Here is a 22,383-nt window from a genome sequence, read left to right on the forward strand (position 1 = left end):
TGGAATCCTCCATCCAACGGAAGTTTTCACAGAGCTACTTCCGGGTTGTTGTCACGGACGCTTACTGTCCCCGGAAATAACTGGCTGCAAACTGGATATCATAAAAGCACCTGATTGATTAACGGGCGGTGTTCGATCCCATCGATAACTATAACGTCATTCTGATAGAGACGAGCTGTTTAAGCCCCGCCCACACGGCTGTTTACAAACGCGGTACGTTTCCGTGACAGCGAAAGCTAAGCTTCCCACCATTTAATGTTATTAACGTGAACCTGCGTGGGTTTTTTTGGCGTTCAGGCGCGTGTGTCTCCTTATAGCTACATATAGCGTAGACAGGTGACGACATTCCCCCTCACGTCACCTGTGATGGACTGACGACATACGGGTATAAAGGAGCGTGTAGCAGGTAAGGAACAAGCATGGAATGTGAACCCACCATCATCACCTGCCATATTTAGCGAGCACAGTGGGAATTCTTTGGTGTGCACGCGATCAGCATGCGTCACGTGGTCCAATGCCACGGTGAAGCAGGTGAAAGTCCCCTCTGATGTGACGTATACATCTGCAAACACCAGATTGAACTGGGTGAAACTATGAGAATAGAAGATGATCCAATCAGCAATATTATCATTATTAAACATACAGTTTGATAATCATGAGTCACAAATGATAACAAACAAATATGTTCTGCATCCAGCTTTTAACAAAATATGCTGGCAGTTGAATACATTTTGGTTTTATGCTATACTTTGACCAAAACAAGAAAATACACATTTTAATTTGTAGTCGCAGAATTATTTTTTGAAACTTCCTCTCTGATTCTTTGTGGGTGAAATACTCATTCAGTTATTGTTTATTGTTTATTAAGGATCCCCATTAGCTGGTACCTTAGTACCCAGCTAGTCTTCCTGGGATCCACAAGGAACAACACAGAAACTGATCTAGAAGGTGTGGATGTGATGCGTCCCAATAATTCAGGTCACATGTTGGAGAGTCACAAGCTCGATTACTAGATACTAGAAAATATTATAGTTAGATTATTTTAATTTAATGTCACCACATTGAGAATGTAATGTACTTTTAAGCCAAAGTTCTGACGTGATTAAGAAGCTCATTTATCTGCCAGTCTACAAATTTAATCAACAGCAATTTTGATAATCAATGAAAGAGTCATTGAGGAATCATGGAAATCATAAATGAAGGAGGGTCTGGTAAATTGGGTATTTTTCATGATCATCTGACATTTTACACATTTGTTGCATCCCTATTTAATACTATACATCTTTGTCTTTTATGATGTATTGATATATTATCTTTCTTCATCAGCCGTAGTTAAACCATTAAAACCTTAATGTGTATGTCAGAGACGGTAGCATGTTTAGGAAAGGTGTATGTAAGTCTGCTGGAACCATGACTGTTTGAATCCGATAAGCTACACAATATGAGCTGTGCCACTGTGACGATATTGTCTTGTTTTTCCAATATTAATGTTAATGTAATGGGCTCATACTGTTGAATGATGATGATTATTCCACCAAACAGCAATGACAAGTTATATCAGGATTAAGTCATGTATTATTCATTCCCTCAGTGTGAGCTAATCACATGGGCATTTGTTATGACGACGCCAAGTTGTTGCGCCGCGCAATTTCGCAACGGTCTTATTACACGACATATTTTAAGAAGACATTAGGTACACTTATTTCCCTATGGTAAAGGGAGAAAAAAGTGACCAATATATTTTTTAACAAGATTTGTGCCTCCTGTATTGAGCGTCATTATAATAAATCTGAAGATTGCAAAGCCCATCACTAAGCAGACAGGACTTATTGTAAGAGAATCAGTCAAAGGCGGTTCAGTGAAGCAGGGCCGCGTGGTTGCACGGTAACAGTGAAGCCATGATCCCCCCCCGAGCGTGCATGAAACAGTTCTCAGCACTATTGTGATCTTAGAACATGCACCTATTTAATTCATTATGTTTCCTCTGCAGCAGACTGTTAGGTACCCCCCTTTAAAATAATGTTGACTTTAACTTGACATGCTCTAAGTGGCTTTAAAGCGACGGCCTGGGGGACGCGCTGCTAAATATTTCAGGACAAACTCATTACTGTAAATGGGCCTGTGTGTTAACTGAGCTGGGGTAGACAGGCAGCAGCAAGAGATAGGACATTGATGTGTGTGTGTGTGAGAGAGAGTGTGTTCCTTCCCCTGTTCTAATAGATGTGGAGTGGATGTCTCGGTGCTTGGCCCAGTTGTCCCTGTTGCAACACTGTGAAACACACGGGGGCTCCTCCAACATCTGCTTTGTAAAGAGCTAATGACAGGACAATGGAGACGGGATGATTTAAAGTATAGCGCTAATGAGGCCCCGCGTGCTGCTCGCACAAACCCTGACACACACACTCACTTCCATGTGCACACTCGTGCTCAAGGTAACAGATGATGTGTTGGCGGACCAGGAGGTAGACTCACAGTAACGTGTATCCATTCAGACCTGACTGTCTGTCTGTCATACACTTAAACAGGAACATGTTGTAGACTGCACACACACACACACACACTGTCGAGCTCATCCCAAATAATTACAGTGTTGAGTTCATAATCCGTGGATTTAAAATTTTTATTCCCTTTCAGCGACGGTGCGGAGGGAGCGTGATGATGATGATGAGGGGGGGGGGGGGGGGGAACGGTGAGAGGGAAGAAGAGAGGGAGAAATAATAAAGGACAAGCTTAACTGGTGAGGCTGTCAGCGGAGGAAAATAATATTTGTCCAGCTGGACAGGACTCCCTTTGTGCAGGCTAAATGAATGTTGAGCTTCCTGTCTGCCCTGTCAGGGAGAGTGGCATCGGCTGCACACGGCGGCGGCGGCGGCGAAGGAGCGGAGCGGGAGTGTGGGGAGCTGTTTGGAGTTTGACAGGGATTATTAAAATCAGAGCAGATGACGAGGAAGGGGCGAGAGGCGGAGTGTGTGAGAAAAAAAAAAAGCCAAATTGACACAGACACTCTCCATTACCTTCCACTTGACTCGCGTTGATGACAATGTTGATATGAGACCCAGCAACACGGCAGCGGCGTGGGATTGGCTGTTAGCATGAGCGTTAAGCACCACTGGTGTAGGGAGAAGGAGGAGGAGGAGGAGGGGGCTCAGTTGTGGCAGAGACGTAAGGAGATGAGTTGTTTATTTAAAGCCTCGACTGAAGAGCATCCTCACCTCATTGTTTATTTATTTGGTCTATTTTCTTTGGCTTTGTTAACTCACTGTAGTGTCAGGAGGTGGGGATGGTTAGAGGCTGAGGCAATGCATTTTGATCAGGGGGTCTTCCTCCTGCAAACGATTGTCTGAGGAGAGAGGAAGGGGAGCTGGGGAGGTGTTGTTGATGAAAAGCATCCCCCCTTTGTGTTTCAGGTGTTTCAGGTGCAATTGATTTGTGCCTCCTAATAAGACTCCTGTTTGAGGAAATTTCAAATCATGGTAGGCCGCACGACGGCGTGTGCGTGTTGAGTTTCTTGACGGACAGCTGTGATAATACACTCCTCGGCCTAAATTGTTGATTTAATCCCGACACCAGCGCTGTCTTTCTCATTATTTGACTTCACCAAGCGGTTCATGTCTCGCGGAGTGTTTTCTAATGGTATATAGTGAGGTGGCCTCTCTCCCTCCGTCTTCCTGTTCCCTGCAGAGCGGCATGGACTGGCCCAGGGATTTTCCTGACGACCATGCCTTTGTAGAGCTGCTGGTTCCAGGGGTTTCCAGTGACCTGGACTTCGAGCAGCTCCTGAAAGACACAGAGGAGAAACTCAATCTCAATGCCAACAGGTCAGTCCGAGTTTATATTAGAATAGTTCTGTCCTTCAGAGTTTTACTTTTAATTGACTTCCTCTTCCACCCCCAAATCTCCTTTACGTCACTTTGAGATTTTAAACTTCACAATGTCAAAGCCAGATTGAAATTAAGTTCCGTCCCCGCTGACAAATACGGCCCAGATAAGAGGACACGGACGTGACAGTAAACTTTTTAAAGCAGACTGTTTTTGAGGGATTATTTCCTGGTGGGGCCTTCCATTTCTCCTTGTGAGTCTCAGGTGAGCGACAGGAAGCGGAGCGCTCTATAACGTACCTAGAATGAGAAAACAAAACTGGCACAATGACATAAATGTTCAACCCTTACTTTTTCAAAACGTAATTAAAGCTTCATGTTTTTTTTCTGTTTTTGATGGATTATATTACGCCTCAGGAAATAGTTGTTGTTAATACTGTACAAAGATTAAGGGCTCTGATTTCTTTATGCTCACACTTGCAGGAATAATAGAGAGAGGAGCAACTTGTGAAAAAACACTAGTAATATTGTATTGGCAGCATTATGATTAGTGTTCCAGAGGTTGAAATATGAAATCATGGTTCAAAGCTGATATTAGTTGTCAGGGCGTAATGAGCAGCCATGATATATATTGTCAACATTATTTTCATGATTACAATTAAGTAATGAAATGATAGGAAGTCAATGAATACTAATCTTCAACATGTTGAGACATTAATACTGACGTATGACAGGTACAGGAACCATCACTCTCATATCTGAAACATAGTTATTATATCCAAAGTCTGATTACAGCTGACTCTGAATCCAAAGTAAATATGTCTCCGCAGCTGAATGCCTGTTTGTGAAAGTCAGACATGTTTGCACAATAGGAAAAGGAATGTGAGCAGACAATGACTGGCCTTTCACTGTGCAGACAGGATAAAAAAACAAACTGTCTCTCATACAGTCTAAGACTTGATTCAACGGTATCTCATTCAGAGAGCCTCTCAATAACATGCATGGTTGAGGTGATTTGAGGTGATTTCAGATTCAGGAAGAGGCCTTGATCAAACCGTTCCCTAAAAAAAAAAAAAAAATCGGGTCAAGTATTTGATAACACGAACAGAAAGAAGAATCTTTCTTGGTGGTTAAATGTAATTTATTAATGGAACCAATCTTGTCATCATGTGTTCTGGAAGAAAATGCAGCGTCGCAACTTGATTAGATATTTTTTATCCCCTCGGTCACCGAAGACTGAAATATAGACGTCTGTCAATGATGGCAGATGGGAATAGTTGGAGAGCACAAAATAGACTGATAAATAGAGGGGTGGGGGGGGGGGGGGGGTCTATATTTCAGGTCCTTTATCGTTTGTGGCGTTGTGAGGCTGAGGGCAGATGATGAAGGACAGGCTAAATGTAGCAGGCGAACAAAGCCTCACTCTGGCACCATTAGTGTCTGGGACTCATACCTTCCTCACATACTCTCTCTCTCTCCCTCTTCCTCTCTCTCTCTCTCCCTCCCTTTCTCTCTCTCTTCTAAATGGGAACATAATAATTGAAGATTCCACATCTTGAAACGAAAACCCTTGGGTAGGTAATTCAAGGCTTATTACAGAAGGCCGAGCCATTTTTCTGCTTTCTAAGCATTAAAGGGTTATTTTGTGTTCCTGCAGATGGGAGTGGGATAACCATTATGAGAACAAAGCATCCAGATAATGGAGAATGGGGCTAAAAATAAGGCAATCCTCCCCTCGCCGCGGGGGACCACTGGTCAGTGTCTGTCATGCTGCAGCTAACTTCCTCCCAGACTACTTCGGGAGAGCCCTTTTACTGTCGGGACGAATCCAGGCAAACAGAATCTCTTTTTTTTTTTGCCTCAACCAGGGTGGTCTGCAAGCTTTATACAGCCACACACATCCACAGCTCACTCACCTGCTGCCTAATTGACTTATCAGTGCCTGGGACAAATTACGGAAGTGGAGGAGGGGAAAGGGGAGCCGAGAGAGATGGAGGAGACAGGGATGCCCACACCCGTGAAGGACTACAACCTGTTAGTGGGTCAGAGTGACTGGCCTGCTCCCAGTTCTCAGATGTCAGAGATTTGCCCGAGAGCTGCACCCTAATTGAAGGAGATTAAGATAGGCTGACAACGGAGCCGGCTCCCCCAAATTGAAATGCTGTAATCCATTAGTTTTCATCAGATGGGACAGTGGTGCGGTTCAGGGTCGCGGGTGGGGAGCGGGGGCCGGGGAGCCAGCGGGGCTACCGGGAAAAGACCTCCTAATGAAGTGTCAGCACAGGCCCGGAGACTGCAGACAGGACTCAGGTTTCACACCGGCACGGCAAATGGCTCTCGCTAGTCGCCTGCCAATCTTGATCAGGGTACAGTATCAATACTTTTAAATTTGATTCCGTGCACGCGCCAGTGCTTCTGATAATCAAGATTTGACACTGTGTGTGTGTGTGTGTGTGTGTGTGTGTGTGTGTGTGTGTGTGTGTGTGTGTGTGTGAGAGCAGGTGAGAGTTGAAGGCCGGCCACGGTAAAATATCCCTCTCCAGGTCCCTTCTCAACAGCGATGCTGGCAGTTTGTAGCTGATTCCGTGTTTAGCTGTGCGTGACACGTGTGTTAAGTTAGTATATCAGCTGTATCGGCTCTCCGGTGTCGGTGGCTGGGAGGCTGAGGGCCGAGGGCACTAAGTGGACGACGGGCCGGACCACGACGGGATCCGCTTTCAAGCCTCCATTCAGTTCCCTTCCCCTCGCAGAATGGGGCTCTTTGATGGAGGAGATATTTAGTTCTCAGGCGGCTGGTTTGGCACTGACTGGAGCTGGGGCTTATTTGAAAAGGGATCTTCCTGCCCCCGTTGCCTCCAACTCCCCCCTCCTGTAGTCGAGCGGAGCGCGACAGATAGACAGCCCCACAGCAGCCCACCCACACTAAATTAATTCTGACAAGGAACTTAAGATAACGTCAAAGCGCTGACTAATCGCAGGATTGGGTTTCTGTAAGTCAGGGAGCTGTGAAATGTGCCATCATATCTAATAAAAGACCTCCGGTTGTTCCTTTTCTCTCTCAGCGGTGGTGAAGGTTGGGGGGGCCTGTGGTGTCGACTGTCTAGCTAGACCGGTCTGAAAAACAATTAGACTTCTCTTCAGCAGGGAAAGTGCACGCGTGTGTGTGTGTGTGTGTGTGTGTGTGTGTGTGTGTGTGTGTGTGTGTGTGTGTGTGTGTGTGTGTGTGTGTGTGTGTGTGTGTGTGTGTGTGTGTGTGTGTGTGTGTGTGTGTGTGTGTGTGTGTGTCAGTTAGATTAAGATGATTGACATGTTTGTCAAGAGGCCTAAAGAATCCTTTCCTCCCAGTTTCCTCTGCCTCTTTTTCTCATTCTGCAGGTCTTTTGTTGAGTTCTGCTCCGGCGTTTTTGCCATTACGGGTTCGTCCATTGTCGTCTTCAGTCAGAGGGTTGAATGGTTTTATTTTCTGTGACTCCTCCGATTTCCACCCGTTTTATTTTTTTTTTACCTCATTCTCTTTCTGTCTCTTCCGTCGGCGTCTGAGCCCGCCGGCAGTGGAAGTCATCAGGTTCGAAGCTAATCCCGCCAAGTTGATTAGGCTGCAGGTAGCTTTTACACCGGGGCGGGCAAAAGGTCGCAACATTGTCGAGAGCTGGATGGACTTCTTGACACAGACCATCCACATTGACTTTATAACTTACAGCACCGGGCCCTAAGGAGGAGTAATTGAAAGGTGAGAGTAAGGAAAAGAAAATTAGAGGAAAGTAAGAGTGTGAGAGAAAAAAGAGAAAAAAGGGAGAAACACTGTGGAGGGAAGGCTTGAGAAATGTATCCGAAGAGGCAGTTACTGTAGCCATTCCAGTCCGTTGTTTTGTTGAGCGAAAGCAAGAGATGATGGGGAGTGGAACTACAGATTGGAGCCCAGAAGCCATTCCTTCCTTCCTGTCGTAGTCCATGGCTTTCTGTGGGTCTCGAGACCACACATGGTGAAATTGAGTTCTGGACACCTGGAGGAGTCCCGGGTTATCAAGGTGCATGTTGTAGAAGGCTTAGCCTTAAATAAAAAAGACGAGTAACAAGAGAAAATCCACATTTGCTTTAAGAGCTTGTGTCCAGTCCTTTTAACTCCAAGGCCACTCCCCATAAATTATAATTACACACATAAACATATAATGAATGTAACAACAAATATGGATATGGTTGCTTCTTATAGATGTCCAATCACTTCATCAGGGGCTGAATGAAACAAGCGTATTACAATCCTGCAACAAACACACTGAGCGTTTGATTAATTGATTGAATTTCCACAAATTTAAAACACATTTATTTTCTAAAATACATCACCCAGCCGAGCTTTAATGAACTTGAGAGAGTCGGTGAAAAGTGAGCTATGCAGATGGAGGCCCATTCGAAACCTGCTGTCTGTGTGAAGTCCTGGGGTGGAGCCCAGAACGAGACATCCACGTTTATGACGTACTATAAACGCACATACAGTGCTCCGTGCTGCCATTTAATATACAGCAGGGGTTCATTGCAAGTCAAGGCATGTGACAGGAATCTACGCCAAAAAAAAATGTAATTCAGAGCATTTATTACTTTTGCATTTGCCCTTAAATGTATATTTCTTTCTTTCTGTTTTGCACGCCTTGAGTGATTTTTAAAAAGGAGAGTGAAAGTATTGTTTTACATATACGGTCTCAGAAAATCATTGCTTTATTCTCCTAAGTGAAAGCAAAGTCAGAGGTCACGCCAGCCAAGCCATCTAAACAGTCTTTTGTGTTGTTTAAAGTGGCGTCTATTAATTTTACACGCAGTGCCGTCAGCGACCCCCAGCCATGCTGGTTATGCTTTGACCTTGCTGAAGCTCCTTGTTTTACAGCGAGTGTGCTTTGGGCAACGCAAGTTATGAGTTGCTGCACTCGTAACGGTCTGTCACAAGTTTGAACAGTAACACACGGACACAAAAAGCATGATAAAGGCCTATTTTAATGAGAAAATATACATACATTTTGAATAAATACAAAGAGCCTCCTGATAATCAAGAAGTCAGCGCGTTGGTGTCAAGAGAGTAAAGTGAGCTGCATCGTCTGACCTGAAGAAGAGGAGAAAGAGATAGTTAAAGGCAGAGAGAGAGTGATGGCATTAGGCAATGTTCAACCTAGAGGATGGCGGTTTGTAACAGTCTATAACATTTTATTCCCCTTGCGTTTTCCTCCCCTCTGAAACGAAAGTGTGTCAGATTGAACGGTTATTTAATGTGTTGCCATTGTAAGACATCTGGATGCGTTCATGGCCCAGGAGCAGGCAGGAGGCAGTTTATAGACCCGCACTAGGAGATGAGCTGTCTGAAATGGCACTTTGGCTCTGTATCATGTAGGCTTTATAACACACACACACACAAGACATGCACTCCTGTAGATATTCTCATCGTCTATTTATCATTTATTTAAGTCTTTGATTAATTATGTAGCGTATAAAATGTCACAAGTGCTTATTGCACGTTTTACAGAGACCAAAGTCACGTATTAAACCAACCGTTTACCATTATTTCATTATCAGGAACTGCAATTCATAGACTTTCCTTGATTTTTTCTTTCTTAATTGATTGCTAATGGATTGATTTTTCCATTCCCAACGAGATGGAAATAGACGATGAATCGATCTACTGTTACTGTATAAGGACGCGAACACATTCAGGCAAACAAACACAATGGCGGCGCTCGCAGCAACAACACACGTTTAATTATGCAGGAATGCAGACACACACACACACACACACACACACACACACACACTCATGCTCTGTCTTACATGGCCAAATATATATGCATTGATTTGCATGGAAATGACTAAACATGTCAAGCCCAAAGATGTCATTTCTAATCTGTCATATTAAAGGGGGGAACGGAATAGCTGATACAGCCTTCTGAAATCAAAAGAGCTGTGTGTGTTTGTGTTTGTGTGTGTGTTAGTGTGTGTGTGTCGAGGGGGGGAAGAGTAAGACGTGAGGCGGCAAGAAGCGTGTGTCTCAGAAGCCTGTAGCACCACTTCACACCAGATGCTTAGCACACACTCACACACTGATATATCGACGTCTGTGTTCATTACTGTTGATGCTTCTGTATGTGTCTTCCGGTGGACGAGTGAACGAGAGCGAGGCAGAGCCCAAACGTGACGATCCGGTGTCTTGTCTGTGTGCGTTTGTGCAACTGGAATGTGCGTGTCTGTAATGCGTATTGTCCCTGCGTGTTTGTGGCGCCGCAGCCTTTACGCTCCAATGACTGGGATGTAGTTAATCTCTCGAAAAAAATTCCCCTTTCAAAAGCGAGACTCCGTCCCAGTAGATCTTGATGGTGAAACACTGTAAAGGGGAGAGCTTAGATTAACAGGGACATGTGCTGGTCCTGCTTTACTCGAAACCAGTGAATGTAGTCCATTTTTTAACAAGAAATATTGTAATGTGAGGATGAAATTAAGTTTAAAAGGTCATCTTTCTACATGTTGTCAGATTTAACCATTAGCAGCAAATGTTTTTGGGGGGGCACTCAATTACCTAAGTTAACATTTATTCTGCTGAGTGCGTCACTTTTGCACTCCGAGCTTGGTTAATGTCTCCTGTTTCACAGTCGTTTGCTCCCGCCGACTTACTACGCTGTATCTCCCTCAGCATCGAGCAGCATTTAAAGGAGCTCCAGGCCGGGATGGGAGCCTCGCGGGAGCGTCCTCCAAGTCCTTCCGACTGCCTGCAGTGGTTCAACCTCAGAGCGCAGAGTGGTTCCCGACCCGCTGCCACGGGACATCAGGAGCTCATGGACTTCGTCAGAGCGTTGGTGAGACATCAGGGGTGACCCATGGTGATCGCCAATACAATTTTGGATCGCTGTGTCTCTTCAGTTTTCCCGTTTAATTGCAAAGGCACTCCATTACAGTTTTCCTAACATTTGTATGAGGACCCTTCATGTTCTGACTTGTAGTCCGTTTTAATGCCCTTAACATTTCCATTCCCACGCAGAAACAGCACCTGAGGTCTGAAGAGGAGGGGAAAGAGGAGGCAACGCTCCAGCTTCTGCTGAATGTGTCGTCCCAGTGTGGCGTCTGCTTTCCGTGTACCCCTTCTTCATCATCCTCCTCCTCCTCCTCCGTCCCCTTGGTTCATACAGTCAGAGATGGCGCTTCATCAGAGGTAATAAAACATACAATGTATTACTTGGACTATTACTCAGATTCCCCCTGAATGTGTTGCTGTTGATTATCAGTGTGTTTTTGCACTTACCTTTTTTATTTTATCACTTCCAAAAGTTCCAGGAAGCGTGGGATGATGTGCGTCTCCAGCTACGTCGCCACCTGCTGGACCGGCTGTCCTCCCGCAGCCCAGACCATGCCGGACCCAAACACATGTCCGTCCCTGAACGGGTCCACTGTGTGCAGCAGCTGTTCTTTCTTTACCCAGAGTCTGAGGCCCTCACACATTACCAGGTACCATAAAAGAGTGGAAAAACCCATTATACAAAAAGAGATGCTTTTTGTTGCTCTCTCTGATAGTGATATATTATTATGATTGCCGTGACCCAGGGTGTGAGAAGCCAATCCGTGCTGGTCCTTTTGCTCTCTGCTCTGAGCTCGAGCCCCGGTGGGAAGACCGGCTTCGACAGACTGGCTATAGGCTTCCACAATGTGGTCCCAGCTCTGACCCAAGCACTCACAGAGGAGCTCCACGTCCTCTCGAGACTCACGGAACCGCAAACCACCCTGGGTTTCCTCAACGTGGCCCACCTCGGCACCGTGGCACGAGAACTGGCCTCCCAGCTGGAGAAGGAATGTGAAACGGCCTTGAGGGATAACACCACGCTCAGCGGCAAGTTCAAGAAATATTCAGCCAGGTCGCGGGCAACCGTAGGTAAGTGGCTCTTTGTGAATGTTTTCTTTTTTCAAATCTGACAGCCATTTTGCTCTTTCTGTCCTCTTCTAGTCCTTGGTTTGCCGTTGGATGTACCTTTCAGCGGTTCTCCCCTTACACTTCTGCCTCCTTTCCTCTCCTCCCACTTCGTATTGTTACCCAATAAAGGCTAACGATTTTCTCTCTCCCTCCTCTCCATTTTTACTTTCCTGTTACTTTCCAACTGTATTGTGTAGTGATCTGAGCCACAGCCAAGGCCTCTGTAAGTGATTGTCAGTAACTGCTGTTCCCATTGTAATTGCTTTCTTTTTACTGCCCTCTCTCCCGTCTGCCTCACTTTCCTCTTTACCAACAAAAAAAGAAAAAAAAAGAAAAGAGAAGAGCAGAATTTTCAGGGCCAAGGCTTCTTTTGAAACTACTTCTAAACACTATTTACCACATAGTTTGTCCACGACCATGATGAGCCCTAATCCCGAGAGAGGTCCCAGCCATATCCAAGGTCTGCTAACGGTGTGTTTAAACCACAGTTAATTCACTCCTTCACCTTGAGCCTAAGGCAATACGTGCGGTTCCGTCTTGGAGGACGGTTTGAATTGTGTTAAAAAGCATAGTTCTGCTGCTCCTCTTCACAAGAATTCCATCCAAACCAACATTATTAAAACATAACAAGGGCAGAGCAACAGCACCTTCGCAAAAAATCTCATGACCTTACAGTGGAGAAGGGGAATTGATTCATCTTATCCTTCCTCTTACTTTTGAGCAGCGATACAGCCGAGAAAGTGTTCAGATTCAACTTAATCACACAGGGAGATGGATATTTGAGAGAGAGAGAGAAAAATACGGTGGCGTACTTATGATATTCGTCACTGTTGCAGGATTTGTCACTGTCATGAAAGTGGCATGGCGGTGATGTGATGCACCGAGACACGAGAAGAGTAAAGACCTTCACACGCTGTGTCACTTTTTATACCTAATCCCCCCCATATTCTCTTTGTTTCATATTGGCCTATTTACGGCTTGCTGAGGGTAAAGATTCACAATAAAAAAAATAAAAAATAAAGTAAAGTGTGTGTGAGCCATTGTTTACTTTTTCAAAAATGGTGCACATGTCAGCTTCCCTGCGGAACGAGGAGAAGAGTGCTTTTACATCTGCCATTCTTCGATAAACACACCACCAGCCTCGCGTCTTTCTTTTCCCCTCCCTTCCTCTCTCCCTCCATCTCTCTCTTTCCATCTCCCTCTCTGGTTTTTACTTTCCCTCTCCTTAAATGTGAGATGAGAGAAGGCAGCCAGGATAATTGGCCATGCGTCAGTTGGGCTGTTTGATCACGTAACGCGGCGGAGGCTACACACCTACGTGCCGCTCAACAAACCGTCAAATGTAGCACCGGAGGCAGAACACGGCTCCAAAGGGAGCGGGGGACCCGTGCTGTGTAATGATGGTAAAATGGAGCAGTTTTGCCTGTGCTGGTTTTTATGTGTGTGTTTGTGTTTGTGTGTGTGTGTGTGTTTGACTATCAGCTGCAACACCGCTTTGAGGGCTACAACTGGGATTACTTTTTTGTGTAATTCATGTTTTAAGTTTCCCCCCACCAAAAAAAAGCTCAAGAAGCCACAAATCCACCACCCCAACGCCTGTGGCTCCTTTTAGAGCCAAAGCTCAAACGTTAATGCATAATCTGCTTTCACACTCTACTGTCTATACTGTATGCTACGCCCATAATTGTCAAGACAATTATGACAGTGGTGAATAAATGCTATTTTCATAAGCGTCTTCCCCCTCCTTCCCTACTGTGTTATTGTTTATTCCTGCAGTAGAGGCAGGCGGTAGGTATATTTTGATAAGAGCCATGCCTGGGAGACTGTGCAGGCTCCCGGGGGAGCAGCGCTGTCTGTAGCATCAGCCACTGTCAAACCACTGAACCATTTAACAGCGTTCACAGCGAGATCTGCCTCCTCTTTTAACCCCACCGACTCAAAGGCAGGCTCTGACATTGTACCTAGACAGATGTGAAGGGTCTCAGCCTTCTTTCCTTCCCCCCCCCCCCCCTCTTCTTCTTTTCTCCCACCCATTCCCTTTATTCCATCTCTCCAGCATCCACTTCCCCTTGTTTTTCTTCCCCCTGTCTTTTCCCATTTTCCTGTAGTTTTCCGAGTGTAATGGGGTGAGCAGTGAGACTGGGTAGTGTGCTAGACAGGTTGGCTGGTCAGAAACAATACAGGCTTTAAACTGTAGTACCACACCTCACTGAGTCTGCAGGGGGTGGGTGGGCCAGTGTGTGTGTGTGTGTGTGTGTGTGTGTGTGTGTGTGTGTGTGTGTGTGTGTGTGTGTGTGTGTGTGTGTGTGTGTGTGTGTGTGTGTGTGTGTGTGTGTGTGTGTGTGTGTGTGTGTGTGTGTGTGTGTGTGTGTGTGTGTGTATGTGTGTGTGCTCTATGGTGGTGGAATCAATAATAGTGGAATGAAGTTAAGTGGCCATCAGTACAGCTTCAACAATCATGTAAATTCTTTACATTTCTGATTTTTCACAGTGAAAGTTGCAGAAAAATATGATTTATCCATCGAGTCAATCACACACTGTTTCCCTCAACGATGAAGGTTGCTCATGTCAACACAAATATAAGTGACCAGAATTAGCATAAGCATGACATGAAGTTGGAAAGATTCTATGCTGAGAGATGAACCCGACAACAGCAGCGCAGAAACACCAACACGGCAAAAACCACTTGCTATTTTGCAGCTTTTTTTTTACCTTTTCCCTCTCACTCGGATGTGTGCGTTCGTGTGTGTGTATGTGTGTGTATGTGTGTGTGTGTGTGTGTGTGTGTGTGGGTGGGTATGTAGGTGGATACGCATGTGTGCATATGTGCTTTCAATCACCTTTGAGCATATGTCATGTGAGCATGTCTGCCCATCTGTTTTTGAGTCGATGCTTGTGTGTGTGCGTGTGTGTGTGTGTGTGTGTGTGTGTGTGTGTGTGTGTGTGTGTGTGTGTGTGTGTGTGTGTGTGTGTGTGCGTGTGTGTGTGCACTAATTGCAGGCTTACTTTGAAAATTGTGTGATCAAGAGTCATTTAATACCTTCCTTTTAAAAATGCATCATTAAATTACCATATGGCATCAGTAATTTTCATACAAATGAATAGGACATCCATGTTTTTGTAGGACATCAAAAGCTTTCATTCCAACTTCTCTGCGCACACACACATACACACACACACACACACACACACACACATACACACATACACAATGAATTCCCTAACAGTCGACCAGAGGGGCGACGTCGAGGCTGTTCAAACGCACTGCAACCTCATTCTGATAGCGCTGATTTGAATTCCACTTCCACTAATTTCCCCATATGACGACGTCGGCAGCTCCCTATAGATAAAAACAGGATTGAGTTAGAACATGTATAGCAAACGCATTCACCCGCACCGCACCCCGCCCTCCTCGCCCTTTCTGGCTCTTTGAACTCTTTCTTAGAGAAAGCACAGCAGCCTATTCAGCGGGGAGAGAGGTTCTGTAGTGACGCGAGATAGCTAGGCAGCGGCTCCGACTGGCATCGGAGGTGCTTGTGGGGATTGAGGCTGCTTGGGAATGGCGTTTGTTAATATTTATTAAGAGCAGCTCCTCACTAGATCATATCTCTGCCTGGGTTTATACACACTGACAGCCGGGGACGTGCACCCGCATGCTGCCATGTAATTATGGGCTGGGTAGGTGGGTTTGTGTGTGTCTGTGCACATGTGGGCATGTGTGTTTGCATGGTGCTTCTGGTTTATTGATGATTCGTTTTTCGGATGCGCCGTCTCCCTGTCCTTGCAGGCCTTGTTTAAGAAAGTTACCACACAGAGCAAGTGGTTGTTTGCTAATCTAAATGAGAAGAGCGGGGGTCTTTACTCTCTGGTTTTGTTAATGTGAGAGTGTGTGTCAGTGTTCATTTTCTCTAAATCATTTCAATGAAATCACACAGAAAAATATGTTTTGTGGCCCTCGAGAATGTGTATAATGCATGCCATTTATTTTTTTCCCCCCTTTTTCCTCCGAGTGGTCACATTTGGCTTTTGTGTATCACTCTTGAAAAGCTCAAGGATATGAACGTTTTCCTGGCACGTCGCATTGAGAAAGCACAGGCAGAAATGGCTGGCTTATTGAGAGCAGCCAGCACTTTGTGATGAAGAGTCAGTGTGATTTGCCGAGGGCTCGAAAACAATAATGCAAACAAGGGCACTAAACAAGTGGGTTTTTAATGAAATGCTCCCATCAAGACAATACATTCCTCCGTGTTCTTCATCCAGGCAGCCTGGTTCAAGTACACAGAGGAAGCCAGAGAAATATTAACCCGTGTCTCACTGTCACCACAAAGAGAGACGGAAACAAAGACGGACACAGAGGACAGACAAACAAAACATATAGCAGAAGGAAAGTTATTTCTGCCGTCACCGCCGCACCTCTTTCTTTAAGGGGACTTAATTGAGATGTCAACTATTGCCACTTTCCCCTTCTGTGAAGGGCAGGTAGCCCCTGCTGTGGCCCGGTTGGACGGCACCCAGGGAAAGGGCCACGAGAGACCAAGGCTTGTGTGCTTAGTGTGCGTGCTTGTGTCAGTGTGTGTGTTGGGGAGTCGCAGCAGGAGGCTTCCCATAATAATGCTGTCTGGGCGAGCAGTGGGCCGCAACCGACGAAGAGGACCCCAGCTGTCACAGGGCCTAGCGGGCGGTCCACAGCAGCTCCGAACCTCACCGCGCACACACACGCACACACACACACACACACACACACATGCAGGGCCGTTCCCCAAGGCATCCACAGGACCCTGCTTGACACACAATGAACACAGAAGAAGGCATGGATGCACGGAGAACACGTGCACAAGAAGAAACCGCTCAAGAGCCATAGCATTACATCCCAAGAGCAAAGCCCCGTGATAAGAATGAAGAAGTGCACAAATACACACACACACACACACACACACACACACACGCACACAAGAATCGGATAGACGAGCCCATATTGATGTCAGGAAAAGCAAAAAGTGGCCACTGCATGAGACAGTTTCAGCAGAGTTGTGTTGAGTCATGATGGCGCTTTGTTTTCACTGCTGCTATACATGAAATCTACATGAATATTGTGTGTGTGTGTGTGTGTGTGTGTGTGTGTGTGTGTGTGTGTGTGTGTGTGTGTGTGTGTGTGTGTGTGTGTGTGTGTGTGTGTGTGTGTGTGTGTGTGAGAGAGAGAGAATTGTTGAATATAGACTGTTAAACACTGGTTGTTGCGGGTCTCAATGCCCTGTGGAGTTCCACAAGGGTCCGTACTTGGTCCTATTATTTTCCAATACCCGTATGCTTCTTTTTAGAGGCAATTCTACACATCAAAGTCAGTGTACAGGTCTGGATTACTACCGCGTATGTGGAAAAAAAAAGTTGTATAAAGCCTTTTGTGGCTTCAGAGCGAGCTGTGCAAAGTCTAATAAATTGCCTTAAGTGACTTAGCTTGAGGCAATGTCGACTGGGGCTGAAAACTACAAGTTTGGAAATCAAGGTTTGTGGAATTAGAAAGACATAGGCTTACCAGACCTCTGTAGCCTGCTCCTCATCTCTTGAGGCTCGCGTCTTGAGCCTACATTAGCCGATATTAGCACAACCTGAATCTGAAATTACCTTGAAAAATCTCCCCCTCTTTATCTCTCCCTATCTAATGAAACCAAACGCTTACATCGCCTGTAGAGGGTGTTGTATAAGACACACATCCGCACAAACACGGAGAAGCTCGTCTTCACATATTGTGATCACATGATAAGAGACGGGAGGCCAGTCGGGGAGTGTGGGAGGAGAGCGGCGGACCACCCCATCTGATGGTCTGATTTACACTACAGAGAGGCAGAATGAGTGAAAGAGAGGAAAATGAGGGACAGTGGATGAGCGAGGGAGAGATGCTGGGCTGGAGAGAAATTAAATCAGTGACTAAATTATTGCATGATTGCCCATTCCCCAAAGACTTGGGCATCATTTGGTAGAAAGTGTCTAATAATTGGTTTTCGGCCATGTCAGACACATGCAATTCCCCCTACTAATAGCTCTGTTTGGAGGAACCGGGCCTCCTGGGTCAGAGAAGGACAGAAAATAGCCAGACGGCAAAAAGCACCCTACGCCCTTCTCCTTTTTTTTCTCCCCTCTCAAATAAACGAGGGAACAAGTGAGAAAGAGAGACACAAGAAGGAGAGGGTGTGTGTGTGTGTGTGTGTGAAGCGAGGAGGAAATGAAGTGGCAATAAGTGCAGCCAAAGGGGAAATGCTCTTCACCGCGAGTTTAATACATCAGACTGGGGATTTGGCAGCTCGCCACACAGCAATTGTTTACCTTTTTGCTCACTGGCTGCATCTGTTCTGTTTTGTAAACGGCACTAAACTATTCGCCCGTAAACACCGGAATCAATAACAACTGCTAAGGGAATTCCCTTATCCCGCCCCTCACTCTCTTCCCCATGTTTTCATCTCTAACCACCACCCCTTTCCCTTCCCCTAGATCTCCTCCTCTCTCTCCCCTCTCTCTCTCTCTCCCTCTGTTCACTGCCAGTCAAGAGAAATGTGTGTGTGTGTGTGTGTGTGAGAGAGAGAGAGTGCTGTGGAGCTGATGGTGGAACCCACAGGAGAGACAGACAATGAGAAGACTGATGGCTCGCCAAAAATACCTGCTCTGTTTGTTTTTCTCCTTTTGTGTACATTGTTGTCATTGTTAGAAGCTACAAACTGAGACTGGCCACTGTAGACTAGTGGAGTTGGGTGTTTTCACACATTTTTATTCTTTACAATGTTTCTGCTCAGAAAGTCCCCCGTCCACACACACACACACACACACACACACACACACACACACACACACACATTCAGCTGAATGACATATCGCCGTGACATAATTGCCGTGTTTTCTTAGAGGGGCTTTCTGATGAGATGCACACCGCTTTTATGGTTATCACAGTAACCATTGATTTTCTTTTTGTTTATAAGATCACCCTCACACTATAATGACATATGGGGGGGGGGAGCTCTGATATAAACATCTAATGTTTGCCCCGCTTTCAGCACCAGCTTTCAGCACCTGCCCTCCCTTATTGATTCTCAGCACATTGACCTTTGGTTGAACTCTTGTGTCTGCTATGTGCCCTTCCTCATTCTACTCCGCGAGACGTGCCATGCACTACACTATATGACACACCTGGGTGCCTTTAAGCACGCCCTCTCCATCAACCGGCTATGAGAGCCTCCATTTGGCCTCACTGTTGTGACAAAGGTATAATGAGGTTTAGATGGCTGTGTACTAGACTGCTATGGCTATAGGGCTATTTGGCTAGGGAGACGACTATAAATACCTATATAGCCCCGGTGGCAGAGCTCAATGAGAGGCTGAGGCAGAGCGCCGCTAAACATCAAGGTCATGTGCGTCTACTTAGATTGTGAGTTAGTGAGCGAGTGAAACAGTCATGGGGTCACAGGTGGAGGGAATGAATGGTTACAGAGGGGAGAGAGGGAGGCGATGCTCTGGAAAAGGTGATGCTCCAGATGAAGTGGCGGTTAATGGGCGCTGTGCTCAGATGAATGCCCATCAGAAGGTGGAATTGGGGGTTGTAGGGATAGCATTTTAGAGAATCCACTAGCTCCCTCTCTCTCTCTAACGTGATCCCGTCTAATCCGGTTTGGATTGTTTACTCTGGAGTGGTTGGCGGTTTTAGTTTGCCCCCGTGTCGAGGCACCGAAAGCCACGTTGACTTGCCGGTGGCCTCGGAAATAGACATGATTGCTGGTGCGTGCGTGAATGTGCGAGCTGGAGAACGAGGCTGGCACATGGGTGTCAGCCAGGTCACGCATGTACACATGCCTCTCCAGCACGGGCTCTCCCACCGGACCCCATTACAGAGGAGCTGCCGGAGCCGCGGACCCATGCGACTTAATCACACACACACACGCACGTACACACAAACACACCACATAATTACACAGGTATTCACATGTGATTTCACACATGCGCGCACACACACTTCCACATAAATACATGTATACGCTCAGACTTGCAAACACAAACAAACTTGAGGTCAGAATACATTCCCGAGTCTGGTAACCGTGTGGCAATTATCCTGCGAGACTGACATGTGCAAATGTGTGTGAAAGTGTCTTCTACAAAATCAAGTTATTCATAATGACCTGCGTTACATGCACACAAACACACACACGCACACACACACACACGTGCACACCCGGCGGACACAAACACTCATCGACTCCCACTCATACAAACTCATGGAAACAAACACACACTGAAGGAGTCAAACACCTCATGCATGATTAAACGCGACATCCTTGGGGACACTGTGTTGTCATATTGTCAGATTTTGTTTAACAATATAGCAAAATTACATTAGGATCCAGAGGCAATAATGTTACAATTATTGGAACCCGTCCCTCCCCCCCCTTCCCCTTCTTCCCTTCCCAACGCTCAATCATCTCCGTGCTTTCAGAGTCAAGGCTAATACCGAGCTCATCCATTCCCAAATGCCTTTGCAGTGGAGGAGCTCATTTAGGCGGACACACAAAAGTATTTGTGCATGTGTCTGGGAGTATGGCAACACATCTCCCAGCCGCCCATTCTCCAGCTTAATGCGGAACATCCCCCGGGTGATGGCTTTGGCAGCCTCCAAAATGGGAAATCCATATTTGCCGAGGGGGTCATCGGCGGGTTAGGGGGAGAAAAGTTTTGTGCCGAGAGAAAAGGATGTGCATGTGTGACTTCTCCGGGAGCAAAGTTTTGCATATTTTTTTTTTTTCTCCACCGCCTCCTTTGTTTATGCTGTGTATTGGGAAAACATGAATGGGTCGATATTTATAAGAGGCGCCGTGCAAGGCAAGAGGGGTGTTTTCTGATGAGTGCATGTAGGTTGGGTTGAAAACCCATGTTCACGAAATTCTTTCTTCCTTTGCTGAACTGTAAACTGTAGAGCAACTCTCACTCCTCCATGTTTCTGTCAATCAGACATTCACAAGCGTAGGCACGATTTATTTTTCTTATTTTCTGTCTTCTTTTTCCTCCCTCCCATCACAGCGCCAATGGAGCTTCCCATTAAAAACCGGAGCTTCAGTTTAACTTCCCACCAGTTGAGGGCGTTGACCCAGCTGGCCTGCACCCTGCTGGGGTTTGAGAGGACGGTGAAGGAGCTGGTCACAAACATGACCTTCATTGATTGTACAGGAGATACTCCCTGTGTGAAAGGTACGACTCCATCCGCATGTAATCTACATCGAATACCCTTAAGATGTCCAATTATAAGACCAAAACGGTTTGAGAATATGTTCAATGTTTTTGCTTTACTGTGAAAGAGGCAGATAATGAATGAATAATGTGAATAATTCAAATAGTTTGATCATTAGTCTGTCTTTTGGCAAGATGGGGTTCTAGTGGGTGGGACTTCCTGCCCTGCGGCTCTCCTTCAGGCATCAACAGTCCGGTTACAACCCCACAAATACACACATTGTTACATGTTCATATACATGAAGAAACGTTCTGTTAGTAGGGAATTATCTTGGGTACGAGATAAGCCTTTAGTATCCTTTTCCTCTCTCCCCTTTGAACTGCCGCTCCAGAGATGTTAAATGAAAGCTTTTGGTGCGTGGAGTAATTTCCATAAAGGTTACATTTACAAAAACAAGACTTGCAGAAAGGCTCAATTTACAGAGAGGTAAACAGCCTTTAAAGGGCAGTTATCCAAATCATTAATTCCAGGCAATCAAATGGCTTAATTACCAGAAATTCATCAGATGGGCTTAAAGGTCAAAAAGTGATGCGCTCGCTGCTTCCTCCTCCTCCCATTCCATGCGGTCTTGTTCGGCTAAATTGCCTCGCCTGGGGTCTCACTCCTCGCCTTCTGATTAGGAAATCGTGGCCTTGATGTTCACGCTTTTTAATTGCAACCCAACCCAACATCCTGTATGCTTGTCTTCACGTCACCTCGCTACATCCCCCCCCCCGCCCAACAAATCCACCCAATCTCCCCTGATGGAATTACCCCATATGTTGCTGATGCTATCTGGGTTCAAATCAAATCTAAGCCCCCAAATTTAGACTCATAAAACCATCGCCATTAGCATTTACTGCCTTTTTTTCCCCCCTCCTTCCTGCTCCCTCTGAGGCAAGAAGTTATTCTCCGGTCACTGTCTCATTTGGGCTAGTGGGGGGAAAAGACGGGAGCAATGTGACCCATATTTGGCTCGGAGTTATAAACGGTTGCTTTCATATCACCGCACTTGGCATTCAGTCAGGCCTTGAACATATAATATGATACAGTGTGATATGGAAATATTCATGCTAAATAGTGCATACATTTAAAAGATGCTCCAGTCAGACCACCACAGAGCTTTTCATCTTCATCTCACGAGCTTCTGTACCACTGTTGGTCCCTGTTGACATTTCACAGACATGATTTGAGAGCTTGACCAGGCACCGTCCCTGCTTCATGTCTTTTTAAGATGTCGTACATGATTTGTTGCTAAATGTGGTCATTTAGGCATCTTGAAAAAGAACAGAGAGGATTCAGACATGACAGCAGATGGCAAGAAATCCACAGCAGAAACACTTCTCAACACGCCAGAGGTGAGAGTTTACTGTGTGTTCATATGTTCGACC

General features: G+C 45.8%; 2 protein-coding genes across 7 annotated transcripts in view; both read left to right on the top strand.

Moving 5' to 3' along the window:
* mctp1a (multiple C2 domains, transmembrane 1a) overlaps window positions 1-22,383 on the top strand; it is a 455,748-nt gene that overhangs the window by 138,987 nt on the left and 294,378 nt on the right. Inside the window, exon 23 of one of the 3 annotated variants that reach the window (XR_014598231.1) lies at window positions 21,132-21,141. The exons of 1 other annotated variant lie outside the window; for it this stretch is intronic. The gene's annotated coding sequence lies outside the window, so the exon portion shown is untranslated. Of the gene's footprint in view, window positions 1-18,295; window positions 18,321-21,131; window positions 21,142-22,383 lie in introns of those variants that run through there. One more of the 3 variants, XR_014598232.1, reaches the window with a different exon arrangement.
* The window catches only part of kiaa0825 (KIAA0825 ortholog), a 102,622-nt gene continuing 80,299 nt past the window's right edge, over window positions 61-22,383 (top strand). For 2 of the 4 annotated variants that reach the window (XM_084025748.1, XM_084025749.1), the window contains exons 1-8: window positions 61-406; window positions 3,682-3,818; window positions 10,483-10,645; window positions 10,828-10,998; window positions 11,115-11,291; window positions 11,388-11,712; window positions 20,806-20,973; window positions 22,265-22,350. In XM_084025748.1, the coding sequence (XP_083881874.1) occupies window positions 3,688-3,818; window positions 10,483-10,645; window positions 10,828-10,998; window positions 11,115-11,291; window positions 11,388-11,712; window positions 20,806-20,973; window positions 22,265-22,350 (1,221 nt within the window). In that variant the 5' untranslated portion in view covers window positions 61-406; window positions 3,682-3,687. Of the gene's footprint in view, window positions 407-3,681; window positions 3,819-10,482; window positions 10,646-10,827; window positions 10,999-11,114; window positions 11,292-11,387; window positions 11,713-20,805; window positions 20,974-22,264; window positions 22,351-22,383 lie in introns of those variants that run through there. The other 2 variants (XM_084025750.1, XM_084025751.1) reach the window with 2 other exon arrangements.

The sequence above is a fragment of the Eutrigla gurnardus genome (assembly GCF_963514095.1).
Source record: "Eutrigla gurnardus genome assembly, chromosome: 13".
Classification (NCBI taxonomy): domain Eukaryota; kingdom Metazoa; phylum Chordata; class Actinopteri; order Perciformes; family Triglidae; genus Eutrigla; species Eutrigla gurnardus.